Source organism: Brachyistius frenatus, unplaced genomic scaffold (genome assembly GCF_029030835.1).
Source record: "Brachyistius frenatus isolate BFR_SWC_R1_liver_20210118 unplaced genomic scaffold, ASM2903083v1 Contig_78, whole genome shotgun sequence".
Classification (NCBI taxonomy): domain Eukaryota; kingdom Metazoa; phylum Chordata; class Actinopteri; family Embiotocidae; genus Brachyistius; species Brachyistius frenatus.
This window is the reverse complement of record NW_027210677.1, coordinates 551,120-565,463: the sequence shown is the minus strand read 5'-3', so window position 1 is coordinate 565,463 and position 14,344 is coordinate 551,120. Positions and strand designations below refer to the sequence as shown.

General features: G+C 40.7%; 1 protein-coding gene across 1 annotated transcript in view; it reads right to left on the bottom strand.

Annotated features, from left to right (window-relative positions):
- Positions 1-14,344, bottom strand: part of dnah9 (dynein, axonemal, heavy chain 9) — a 155,282-nt gene that overhangs the window by 60,960 nt on the left and 79,978 nt on the right. Inside the window, 7 exon segments of the mRNA XM_069708821.1 lie at positions 133-366; positions 627-788; positions 3,515-3,657; positions 6,043-6,166; positions 6,481-6,643; positions 12,272-12,468; positions 13,404-13,565. Coding sequence (XP_069564922.1) covers positions 133-366; positions 627-788; positions 3,515-3,657; positions 6,043-6,166; positions 6,481-6,643; positions 12,272-12,468; positions 13,404-13,565 — 1,185 coding nt within the window.

The following is a 14,344-nucleotide window of genomic DNA, read 5'->3' as shown; positions in this document are numbered from 1 at the left end:
TTTCCACTGTCAGCACATGAATTTGAAAACAGTCTATTAGTGCCAAACTGAGGTGCAATGAAGGTCAAACATGCAAGACATGTTATTGACCAGAACATATTTAAGAGTAAAGAGGGACTTTAAGGTGCGTACCTGAGCAGATGTGCTGTTAAGCTTCTGCAGGCCGTTCTCCAGCCGTTCCATCTTGGTGGCGAGGTCTTTGCTCTTCTGGCCCAGCAGACTGCGGTACAGCTTGATCTGCTCCAGGAAAGACTTGGGGGTGGTGTAGTTGTAGCGTCGCTCTACGGCCAGGTACTCCCTGGATGTTTGATTGACACTCATGTGGACGTAAGCCATGAACTTACTGACCGACTCCTTCACTTGGGGCTGCAAGAATTACAAGTCACACACGTGATTACTTGACATTAAAAGCAGATGACTGTGCAGATTTAGCAGGAGAGAAATATTTCCTGAGGCGTGGGCTCGGAATGTAATTTTTCAGGGCCTCCAGTCTGCTTTTAAAATTAGTATCACATTCACGGTGTCACGGTGGCTGACATTAGGAATTATATTTTCAGAGAGTGAACATTATTTTTGTGGGTACCTTCATCCCTGTGTGTGTATGTAAAGGTATGAAGTGCTCTCACTTCGATATTCTCCACCTCCTGGAGGAACCTAAAGCTGACAGACTCCAGCGCTTCCTGTGGCCACTCGTGGAACCAGTCGATCGCGGTGCAGTTGACCACCGCGGGGAACTTCCTGCTGCGAACTCTCAGTTTACTGCCCACTGGAGAGAAACACAGAGCCACCTGCAACACAGACAGACGCGCACACCAAGGTCGAGCAGAATTGAGTATAAAATCAGATACGGCAGATCATAGTCATTTTCTTTTCTCTTTGAGTGCTACTGCAGTCACAGTCAGACTGAGGAAAGAAAATCAGGGAACTCCAGCTCTGATTAGCACTCCTTCATGGTCAAGAGGGGGAATGAAGAACCGCAAATTAATTATCTGCAGCTACATCATTAAGCAAATAAAGCCACCAGCAAGCATGTGAGTTGAAGGAGTGTGTTGAGCTGTGGGCTACGTCAGACTGATTCTCACTGTTGGAGACTAACATCTGGCTTGTTGAGAAGCTCAGCCAGATGCTCAACCATTAGACTGAAGAAACAAACACGCAGAAGGCACACCCAAAGACTCTTCAGATCATAATCAACTCTGGAGAAGGGAAAAAGCTGCACACTTATCTCACACATTGTGACATTTCATTTACACACTGAAGATTAAACTACATTTAATGTAAAAGATCTAAGCAACAAATCCGTGGCTCCTATGCAGGGCCAGCTTAACCTACTCGTGAGCTCCGGGGCTTCTTTCTTTCCCCTATCTGAGGATTAGACTACACAAGCATTCATTAAAGCATATTTTACCCACCACTCTAACCTGGAAAACTATATAGATCTATTTTTCACACTTATCTTCTCTGTGGTTCTTTAAATCAAATTTATTTTGGAAAATAAATATCATATCAACTGAAATAATACGATTTTATTTTAATTCCCAGAGTACACGGAACATGGCTTTGACACATTTAGGCCCATCCAGCTTTGGGTTCTGTGGTGATGTGTACACAAAGATGGTTTTTCACTGTTAAAACAGCAGATATAAAGTAATCTATAGTTTGAGTGCTGGTGCCCACCAGGTACACCTTTGCACTTTTCTATATTTCTGATATATTCACTGTATATACACTAAACACCTATATATACAGATATTCAATCAGTAATGGCTTTGTCTTTGTGCAGCACAATTATCCATCCATCCATTATCCAAACCCACTTTATCCTGAACAGGGTCACAGGGGTGCTGGAGCCTATCGCAGCTCACTTCAGGCGAAGGCAGAGTACACCCTGGACAGGTCGCCAGTCCATCACAGGGCCAACACATAGACAGACAGAAACAAAGACCATTCACGCTCTCATTCACATATAGTGCAATTTTTCAGAATCATCATGCATGTCTTTTGGACGAACCCAGAATCTTCTTGCAAACCACTCCACCACTGTGCCGCCCGGCAATATAACTAGTTTTACTGTTTATGTCAAATCTCCTCAGAAGTCTGTGAAGGAGCATAGAGACTATGATTTTCCTTTCATTAATACAGAAAACTATTCCAGAAATACAAATGCAAACTAAACATAACGTAGTATGCAGCATGCAGTAATTGACAGGGGTAAAGTGCTGTAGTTTCTGAACAGCTCTAATTCTTAAAATTATTTCACTGGATATTTGACCTAGTAAAAATGATGAGCTATCAATAGAGTACGTTCATAGAAAAATAGCAAAGATTGCTGAAATGTACTCACCCTAACAACTCATGTGAATATTTGCTGCTTCAATAATATGTAATTACAAAATAAACAGAATATAAATTCGGGAAATTTGAATCGCCTTTTTTTTTTTTTTTTTTACTGTTTCCTACTATCTTGTAGAGTAAAATATTAAGTGATGAAGCAGGTACAGAACCAGTAATACAAATATTCAAATGATAATTTGAACTTTTACAGGCTGTGATGAAGCTGCAATGCAAATAGAACAGGATGCAGCCACAGCATACAGATGCAGCACATTTCGGCCCTGGAGCAAGAAAGGGTCACTACACAATAAAGAGCAAGCCCTGAGGCCCCTTCCTCATATTACCCCTCATACCACACTCTCAGGTCAGAAAACAATGAACCCAAAGCATTTTCTGCACCAAGTTATATCAATAATAAAATAAATAATGCGGTTAAATTTTGGCCCAGGTTGTAAAATGAGACTCAACGTAGTGTTACATGCAGAGACACATACTTAGCAAATTCCATGCAGATTTTATGAATGAGATATGTGGACATTTGGGAGAAAGTTCCCTTTCCATCCAGACAGACAATTTTGAGACAGAAACCGAAATGGTTAGAAATCCACTCTTTATAAGCCTGTGTCCATGAGACCGTCTTCCTTATTTATCCACTCTCCAACCCACGGAGGCTGCGAGTGAGATGGGGGCTGAGGATGCGGGGCACACTGTAATAATAGCAGGATAAGCAAACCCTCTGGAATCTCTCCTTCCCCGGGGGGGAACGAAGCGGCAGCGCGTTGGCGAAATTATCTGCAACAAAACGGCGGCTTTTCTGCTCACGCCGGTGATTTATAACGACGTCCACCGCCTCCCAGTGTAATCAAGTTCATCTGAAAATGTCAGGAAAGAAAGTTGCCCAGGGAGAGGCGTATCATAAAGCCAGATGTTTATCCAGGTAGGAGAGTTTTTTTGTATTTTGGAATAGTAAATTAGAGTGTGAGACTGCAAGCTATTGCTATATTATGAGAGGATGCAGTTCAAATACTGACGCAGCTCTGTGAGAAAGATTAATGGCAAACTATCCCCTGAAGAGAGCCACTGAGAGCAACTTTCTTCTGGATGATTGCCAGCAAAATTACAGCAACAAAGAACATGCAGCTCTTTGTCTGGTGCTTGCATGACTTCCTGATTGCTTCACCTTGAGCTGCCTGCGAACGCGGTCGATGAAGAACTTCCAGCAGTTTTCCCTCGTATCCATCAATCCCGAGCCGCGGACCTCTGGCCTCACACTGCCAATGATGTTCTCCACCTCGTCGTCTGGGAACAGGTCAGGAATCTCCCCTTGAATTAATAAAATTAATCACATTACTGCAGGCAGGTGTCAATGTGTGTGTGTTTTTTTTTTTTTTTTCTGTTAGTGAGCTAAACTTGCACGAGAACTCTGGAGAACTTTGTTATCTTGTTAGGATCTGAACTGACACTCAGGACTGAGACTTTGGTATCAAATGTGGGTGTGTTAATAGAGGGGGTGGCAGCAGGAGTTCATGCAGAGGACTTATGCTGATGCAAATATCTACTTCAAGTCACAGCCTCACAGATGCAAAGTTGAGCAGACCAAGGAAAGTACATGTTAATGTACAGCACCTTAAGATTATTAGTATCTTGCCTGATCTAAATTCAGATGTTTGAGCTGAAGTGCTCATTTTTTTTGACCTAATGTTTCCTGAATGCTCCTCTGGGTTGGCCTAGTTCTTCTCTGGTGTAATCTCTGAACCAAACTAGCAGATATTCAGATCATTCTGTCATGTTGTTTCAGCTCATATTAGCTTCTTTCTGTTTCAACACAAGATGACAGCATGAGATTGAACAGAGTAAACAATGTTTTTTATCAGTGAGCACAAGACCTGGAAAGATTGTAGCGAAGTGAAGCAATTCAGGAGTGAGCAACCAGGCTAACTGTAACCGGGCAGACATTAGGGAGCCTTAGCGGTGTTTCAACTGTTTCAACCCCACAGGCTGATATCACAGCCTGTGGGGCCAGCAGGATCACGTGTCAGTGTGGGCACAAGGCTTACCCGCCGGCTATGTTTTTATTTCTTATTTTGTGCCAATTTCTCTGTTGAATTATATATGCTGTCATACTGGCATAATTTGTTTTATCTAATGTGTGACGAAGGCTTGTGCTACTCCCTGCAGCTTCAGAGTAATTTACATTATGTGGCATGGACATATTATAACTTGACAGTTAGAACTATATCACCTCGGGTGCTTTATCCTTTTAGGTTACAAAAGATGAGGGCATTCTGGGAAATTGAAATTGGGAAGGGAAGAAATCACAGTTATATCGCTCCTCAGAAGATACATCTAATAAGTGCGAGGGTGAGAAAACAAGAGGGACTAATTGATGATCTTTTGTACAAATGTTACGGAGTTAACACCCCCATAAAACCCTGATTAGCACATTACAGTGTGTTGGGGAAGAAGCTAGAATTTCCCAGCATGCCCTGAGATAATGCGATTGTGTTTCAGTGCACTGTTCTAAACCACCACAGATGTTTTGTGTCAAACAGTATGGGTGTTATTAGTTCTCAGACTAATTCTTTCGCTACAGCAGCATCCCGAGGGGAGCTGCTGCAACAGGCTGCCACGACCGCGGCGCCAACGAACCTGAGGTGCATGTTTTTGGGTGATGGGAGGAAGCCGGAGAACCCGGAGAGAACCCACGCAAGCACAGGGAGAACACGCAAACTCCGCACAGAAAGGCCCAGGACAGGATTCGAACCCGGAACCTTCTTGCTGTGAGGCGACAATGCTAACCACTGCACCACTGTGCCGCCCCTCATGCTTCAGGACATAACATTATAGTTCCTAGGTAATTGGTCAACACAAGTGTGAACAAAGAAAATTACTTTAACGCTTCATTTTACAATTGTTGTTTCATAATTGCATACTATACTCTTATTGTGAGTTTTGAGTTTGCAGTTTTCAAAGTTAATGATAGATTTGGAATATTACAAAGCAGCCCACAACAACTTGACTGTGTTTCCTGGAGCCTATAATGATGCTACTACTGGCTGGATTTCACCATCAGCAGCTTTTTTATTTATATAATGTAACACCTAATGGTCACATCTAATCCTCTCTTCAGATGATATATTTTTATTCCACCCCTGCGCATCCTGGGCCACCTCCAGACACCTTCCCCATGAACACAGTGATTGGTGGTGAAATTGGCTGGGATTCAAGGGGCACCAGCTAAAATCTAGCCTGGAGCGCTGAATTGGTCAGGGCTGTCTCTACAGCAGTACATCCACACTAAAGAAATTGTAAAATGGAGAATATTTCAAAATTCTAACATGCATAAATGATCGTTCTTCACTGTTGATTTTTGAGTGTAGCGTTGTTGATATATAAAGTGATATTACTTTCATTTACACTAAATGCCACATTATTGCAGCAAACATTAGTACACATGGATCACTTTGCAATAATTTTGTATTCACAGGAAATGATCTCCATTCATTGTATTACGGGTTGCACCCTTAAAATGTCAAGTACAAATCTCAATGTGAGTCTCTTGCCTTCCTTGCAATTCCTCACAATGAGGTCTAGTGGCTGATGAATAATGGTGCAGAAATGGCAACGCAATGATTTGCTGCCATGGCAAAGCAAAGGCATTTCTCTCTTGCAAAACATGACACAGTAATTAGCAAAGCCTGCTGTTACCCGATGCCAACAGATCATTGACCAGAACGAGAAACTTCTCGTCTGCCACTTGGGCGTCAGTCATTAGGAACACGGTGCCAATATTCTTCACGCCAGCTTTGATGTAGAGGGATGCCAGGTCACTCTGGGTGAACAGGGAGAGAGAAAGAGTTGGAGTGGGAGAGTGACACACATAATGAGATTGGGCTGTTAGAGGGCCAGAGATTTGTTATTTTGCAGTGATACATGCCTGAGACCTGTGTTGCTGCACGGTTACTGTGTGGATTCCCACTTACATACACCTCCATGTTTAAAATTAAAACTTACAGGTAAGCCTCAGTTGGCTGGCAGAACCGTATGCATGTAATACCATTTTTCAGACCTAATATGAGACTAATTTACTTCATCAGATGGATGTTTTTCCAGCGTGGTATGTGTGGTGAGTAATCCACTTCAAACCTTTAGGTCAGTGATACTGTAGCCTTTTCTCAAGGTGATCTGGAAAACCTCCAGATTGGAGATGAAGGCAGCCAGTCGGGTCAGACTCTGCTTGCCGCTGCCGCCCACTCCGACCAGCAGTGCGTTACCCCGTGGAGACTCCAGGATTCGGTTTATACGGCAGCTACATGTGAAGGAGCAGACAGTCGGGGGAGGGAGGAATGAGAGGTGTGAAGGAGGAATCAGCGGAAGGGTGAGATAAAAGGTAGAGGAAGAAAAAGCCGATGAAAAATATCTCTGACTCATACGACAAACAGCAGCAGACAAACAAACAGCGATAGTTTCTGTTGCCTCCTCTCTCTGCTTTAATACTGCCCGTCACCGGCGTCCCCGCCACACAGTTTCATTGAGATGTATCAGATTAAATTGTACGGTGCTCCTGGGAATCTTTATGCCTTCAATAAAACAAGATGAGTGTTCCTCTTGTCTCTTCATTTTAAATAGATAAAATGATTTCATTATAAAAGATAGGGGAAGAAAACCCATATAAAGATTAATTTAGAAGAATTTCACCTAGCCTGGAAAGGCAGTGTTTTACATATAAAAATCATATATAATGCCAAAACCACATTATTAATGATTAATAGACGAAAACAAGAACAACCCCAGATTTCTTTTCAGCACTGTAGTAAGCCTGACAAAAAGTCACAGCTCTGTTGTGCCTTGTAAAACGTTAGTTCTTAATGGTAATGTCTTTATGAGCTTCAAAAATAAAATTGTAAGTACCAGGGGAAATATTAATGACATCCTTCCTACAGCTGTCACACGTTTTTGTCATGTACATTGGCTTTAGAAACATCTTTAAGACCTGATCTATATTCAGACTACTTGTCTTCTGTTGATTGTGAGCTAACTTCAACAACTGTTTCATCTTTAACAATGACATGTCTTTTATATCCCATCCCAACTCGACTGCTCAAGGAGGTTTTACCCTTACTAAACAGTTACATATCAAATGTGATCAATCTATCTGTATCCAACACCTTTGAGGTAAACATCTACTTAAAGAGCCTACTCTTGATTAATGTCTTTGAGAAAACTGTAGCCCGATATCAAACCTGGCCGGATTTCTAAAATCCTTGAAAAAGCTGTTGCAAATCAATAATGTGACCATCTGCACAGAAATGGTTTGATGATGAGTTTCAGTCAGGATTTAGAATGCATCATAGAAGCAGCACTGCTGAAAGTTACCGATGATCTTGTCATTGCCTGACTCTATACATTTCCTGCTAGATCTTAGGGCTGGATTTGACACCACTGATCACAACATTTTATTGAAGTGACTGGAACATCTCATTGGGATTAAAGGAACTGCACTCAGCTGTTTTTAATCCTATTCATCAGATATATTCCAATTTATTCATGTCAGTGTTGGCTAGTCAAAGCGCAAAACAGTTAGTCATGAAGTTCCGCATTGTTCTGTACTTGACCGCTGTTTTTCAAGACTACTTATCCACGCTTCCCACTAGACAGCATTTTTTTAGAAAATACAAGATACCCTTCCACCTCTATGCAGATGACACGCAACTATATTAATGCATAAAGTCAGATGAAAGTTTTTGTATTTGGCCAAAAAATACCACATAAACTATGTAACCATATAGCTACTCTATATGACATTGTCTTGGCCTCCAGTAGAACTGAAGAACTGCAGAATTATTTTGGACCAGGATGGGTTCTTAAACTCCCACATAAAGCAAGTCCTTTGAACAGCCTTCTTTAACTGGCACAATATTGTTAAAATAAGGATCATCCTTCTCAAAATGATGCTGCATTAGTTACCTATTGGAAACTGAAATTCCTTATTATCAGCATGTCGCATTAACTCTGTGATAAGCCTCTAGTTAATCCATTTGATCCAGTGTAGTGACAGTATATGAGATTTAGCAAGAATATCCTATTTCTCCTGAATCAGTTTCTCTTCATTGTCTCTCTATAAAATGGTCAATGGTCTGAACTTATTAGCACCTTATTTTGCCGACAATTTTTGCCTCCCATAAACTCAAACAGTCACACACCAATGGCGACAGAGCTGCCATGCAAGGTACTTGCTGGGTACAAGGAGCAACTTGGGGTTCATTGTTGTGCCCAACCACTGACCTCAAATGCTCTATAATCTAAGCCATCAAGAACAGAATTTAAAAATCTCCTCACATAAAAAGGCCTTATTGACCAGGTTCCATTATATTTTAAAGACCTCACAATACTAATATTAATATTAACTAATAATTAACTACTAATAATAACTATTAACTAATATTACTAATATTAACCCAGAAGAATGCTTCAATCTCAGAGTGCAGGCTTACTTATGGTTCCTAGAATTTCTAAAAGCACAGAAGGAGGCAGCGCCATCAGCTTCCAGGTCCGTCGACTGTAGAAACAGGTCCTCAGATTCGGTTGAGGAGGCAGACACCATCAGACACCCTCTCTATTATTCAGATTAGGCTCAAAACTTTCCTTCCTGACAAAATTTATAGTTAGGGCTGGCTCAGGTGACCCTGAACCATCCATTAGTTATGCTGCTATAGGCAGAGACTGCTGGAGAACCTCTCGAAGATTGTAAGATCTCACCCTTACTAACTTAAGTGTTCTGGTATGAGTTATGTTGGGATTTGGTGCTATATATGAATAAAAAATAATTTGATTAAATCGGTGCTTACACATTAGCTGACATTTAGATATCCTAGACATTGACATATCAGCTGCTTTCATCTTCTGTTCTGCTTTTCTACACTTCTCAGTTGATTTCATTTTGAAACTTTCAAATGTAAATTTAACTCACCTGACATTTTCAACTCAAAATATTTACGTTTTAAATGACATTTCAACTGCTTTTATCTCTTCCACTGGGACATCAGCTGACATTGACTGGAACTTCAGCTGTTTTTATCTTTTATATTTTGGCTAACAGTTAAGTGCTTTCATCTTGTATCTTCAAGTATTGATTTAACTATTTTAAGGGCTCTTACTTACAGTGTGACTGTGAGTGTTTTTTTTTATTTCAACAGTAATTGTTTACAGTTCATCTTCCTCAGCTGCTTTAATCTTTGTTCATTTGACAGTTACTTTAATCTCTAAAGCTTTAAATGTAAATTAAACTTAACTGATATTTCAATTCAAATCTCTTCCTGTTAAAATGAACGATCAACTGCTTTCATCTCGATTACTTTAATTGCTTTCATACAGGTCAACTGTCATATCATAACCCCTTCAGCTGTGCACATATTCAGATACAAATTTGACTGCTTTCAGCTCTTACTTTTCAAACGTTAATTCACCTGCTTTAACAGACTATATAAACTTCCTTCAAGACCTAAACAAATAATTTACAACCCCGTTACCGAAAAAGTTGGGACGCTGTGTAAAATGGAAATACAAACAAAATGCAATGCTTTGCAAATCTCATTAACCCATATTTAATTGTAAATAGACCAAAGAGAACATATCAAGTGTTGGAATAGAACATTTGTATTGTTTTCTGAAAGATATGTGCTCATTTTGAATTTGATGGCAAATACAAATTTGAGATTCTTTTTGGAAATCATGGATGCTGCATCCTCCAGGTTAAGGAGGACAGGGACCATCCAGATTTTGATCAGTGCTCAGTAAAAAAAATAGCATCTGTGATGGTACAGGGATGCATTATTGCACATTGTATGGGTAGCTTGCACATCTGCGAAGGAACCATTAATGCTAAACAATATACACAGGTTTTGGAGCATTGTTATGTTGTGCTGCCATCCAGACAACCTCTTTTTTCAGGGAAGTCCTTGCTTATTTCAGCAAAAAAATGCTAAACTGGATTCTGCACGTATTTCAACTGCATTGCTCTCTAGTATAAGAGTCTGGGTGCTAAATTGGCCTGCCTGCAGTGCAGACCTGTTTCCAATTTAAACAATTTGGTGCATTATTAAAAGGAAAAGTATGACAGAGGAGACCCTGGACTGTTGAGCAGCTAAAATTATATCTTAGGTAATAATAAGACAACATTTCACTTCCAAAACTCCAGAAACGGGTCTCCTCAGGTCCCAAATGTTTACAGAGTGTTGTAAAGAGAAGTGATGCAAAACAGTGGTAAACATGACCCTGTCACAACTTTTTTAAGATGTGTTGCTGGCATCAAATTTGAAATAAGCACATGTTTTACAAAAAACAATAACATTTCTCCATTTCAACACTTGATAATTTGTATTTGCTCTATTTGCAATTAAATATAGTTATGTGAGATTTGTAAATTATTGCAATTTGTTTTTATTTACATTTTACACAGCGTCCCAGCTTTTTCACAAATGAGGTTGTACATGCTTTCAGCAATTATATTTAAACTGACACCTCAACATTAATCAGTGCTTTCACTACGATACATTTAAAACTATCTCAGCCCCTTGACCTAAAATCACGAATTCCTTTAAATATTTAAATTCAGACAAAATTTCCCATGACTATCAATATGACCTCAATATTTCACATACAAAGAATTGACATGGTATCACAGTTACAATATAACTAGGAACAGTCTCTGAAGCTACATTTGTGAGTGTAAGCACTTCCCTGTTCTCCAAGAAACGTATGTTAATTACTCATCTTACCCATGAAATAATGAGGACCTGATACTGAATCTGTCTATTAGATAATTCTGCTCCATGCCAACATTTTAGAAAACACTGTTTTCAGTGATCTCAGTAGACGAGCATGGAAGAGATAAAAGGAATGACCTTTTCAAAACAAAAACCTGGTGGTGTTTTGTTTTTTCTAAATTACTTTGTAGAATCATAAAAGAATAAAAATCTTCTGCTGTCACCAGGTTTATCTTTAGAACATCAAGTAAGCAGACATAACTTCTTCCACAATACACCCATTACCTTCCTTTACTGGAAATTAGACGCTTTTAGTTTGACAGCACATTATCTCTGATGTTCTTAAAGCCACTGTGAGACTTTAGTAGGTTTGTTCATATCCCTTGGCTTTGTTCTCTACTTTTCATATCAACAAATTCCATTAAAAGACCAAAGTCCCTATTAATTTGCCTGTTTCCTACTCGGCCTCTCAGATCAAACCCCGTTAGTTCCTACTCCAGACAAATGTACTTTTATTCCCAATGATTTCCTAAATAAGGAATGTGTCAGGGACGACTTCCATGTGTGGGTTAATCCATGGTGTTGAGCATTTGTGGCACTGTATGTGGGATTGGGTCCAAATAAACTATAGTGTTTGCTTTCATGGGAATGAAGGAACATGTCGCCCACTGTCACAAAAAGGCTCACTAATGTGCTTTTCATAATTTGTTGGGCTTTATGACACAGAGAAATAAGAAGCATCAGGTTTTAGATACATAGAGAACACATGTGAGTAGATTCAGTGGATTTGGTATTTGTTGACAATAAGAAACCATTAAAGAACATCATCAACCTTAACCTTTAACAGATCAGGGGATCAACAGGCTAAGTTTCCCCAAATTATATCGGTTTCTTTCATTTTAAAACAAAGACAGACCCATTTGATCCCAATCTTCAGATCCAAAGACATTTTCTGATTGAATCTCTACTCTGCATTTTTGTTAGGGTGTCATGATGTACACTGCATGATTTTCCTGTCTCTGCCTCAGACAGTCTTTAAAATGGAACTGTTAATCCTAAAATAACTGCGATGCCTGTTAATTTCTTTGACAGACAATAAAGAAACTTACAAAAAAACACTATTTTTCCTTCCTCTCTCTGCACTCTCCCCACAGAATCAAACTTCCACTCACATGTGAGCCATGGCGTCCTCAAACAGCACGAGGTTTAGGGTGGCGTTGACCTCGTTGTAGCCGTCCAGCACCTCCAGCAGGGTTTTATTAAGGCTGCTCCACGACTCTGCAGCCATGTACCTGGCCTCCCCGAGCCCACGGGCAAAGTGGCAGTACAGGTTTATGTGCCTGGTCTGCTCCAGAGTCTCCTCCACGTCCTGAGGGAGAGATGCACACGCACACGCACATGCACACGCACACACACACACACACACACACGCACACGCACACGCACACGCACACGCACACGCACACACACACACACACACACACACACACACATTGCAGGGGTAAACATACAGAGCCACACACCACCCCTGTCAGCATAACATTAGTGTTAAGCTTAAACAGTCTGGACAGGGACAAAGCTGAATATCACAGCTGCGCAGAGGGTGACCTAGTTCATTTTCACCCTGGTAACTGTTAGGCCCCCAATGTTTCACTGGAGAGATTTTGTGCGTCTCTTAGGGAGGCAGCTTTTCTCTAAAAACACAAATCTGCAGTAGGTGAGGTGATCATGCTTCTCAGTGCAAAACTCTCAAGATTTTCTTGTTTGCATGCAAAAAATAAAAATAAAACATGCTGCATATTGCTCTGTGGCACAGGGGCAAATTGTCATAAGTTTACATTAGGTGCGAGCTGTGAAGAATATCTTGTAAGAGCGGGCAGGATTCTTCTCTCTCGTCTCCTCTTTCTGCTGGCGAGTGTACACACATACTTGTCAGGTTCTTCATTGTGCCATGACTAGTGTGCATGTGATCGAGCCGGAGAGGGTAGTGAGGGAGCAGTGGACAGAAAAACCATTAAAATGTTTTCCAATTTGCCGGGCTGACAGCGCAGACCCTGACAGCCGGACCCCCACACCACCCTGATTAATATTCTCTGCAGCCCTCTCTCCTGGGCCTACGCCTCTCTCCCCCCCCTTAAAACATTCCTTTTTCTCCTTTCCTCTTTCTTCTCGCTGTGTTGGCCACTGATGTCCAGGTCCAGACACAGAGCAGGCAGCGTAATGATTTCCCCTCCTCTTCTACCCCCCCTCCAGCCTCCAGCCTCCCACTTGTCCTCCTCCGCTGAACTTTGTAAAAACTCTCACCTCGTAGAACTTTTTCACTGTGTCCGCCTGCAGCTTATCAAAGACCTGGATGTCCTGATCCTCCACCAGCTTGTCTCTGTAGACCCGGCTGGACTCGTGCAGGTAGACATTCAGCAGGTCCGGAGGGGCTTTCAGACACTCGCCGGTACAGAAGAGAATGCCCTGGGCAGAGAGGGGGGCGAATCAGACTTAAAGAGTTTCATTCCAGAGGCTGATTTGAACCATTTACGCCACACCAAGGAGGAAAATACAGCGTTGTCACTGAGGACAAATCAATGGATATTGAGTGGACAAGCTGTTCGTAGGTGTGTCAGAGGAACTCAGAAAATAATGGAGGCGCTTTTCTTTTATCTCAGTGTCTGAATGTCCACGGCATGTATTCTACTTTCTGATAAAAAGGGCAGCTGCTGTCATTAACCTATATGTTGGTAAATTTGATTAAACAATGTTGTGATTTGATCAGGTGACATTTATGACCATGATTATTTTTACACACTACTGAATGGAGGATCAGACGAGACCTCATGCTCTCCCTTTTTCTCATGAAGTAGTTTTTCTGCATGTGATAAGACGAGTCAGCAACAAATAAAATGCATAATATAAATGAAAATCAAATAGAAAGTTAACTTTTAATAGTTACAGGCATTTATGTAAATTCACAAGGGAGATTTGTCCTTCAGAAAACCGTTCCAGACAAATTAGAGGGATCAACAAAATCAGATAATCTACCCAATATCATGGCAATCCATCAATAGCTGTGGAAAAATTCTACAAATAAAACTATTATGAAAAAGGTATTAAATGCAACAATTCCATTCTGTTTTAAGACATTGTATCTATATAAAAGACTAGACGCTGCCCAGGGTCCTGAAAATAAATCTAAATTCATTATTTTGCTGATAACAAATAAGAAAACTCTCATGAGAAAATGGATGACAACA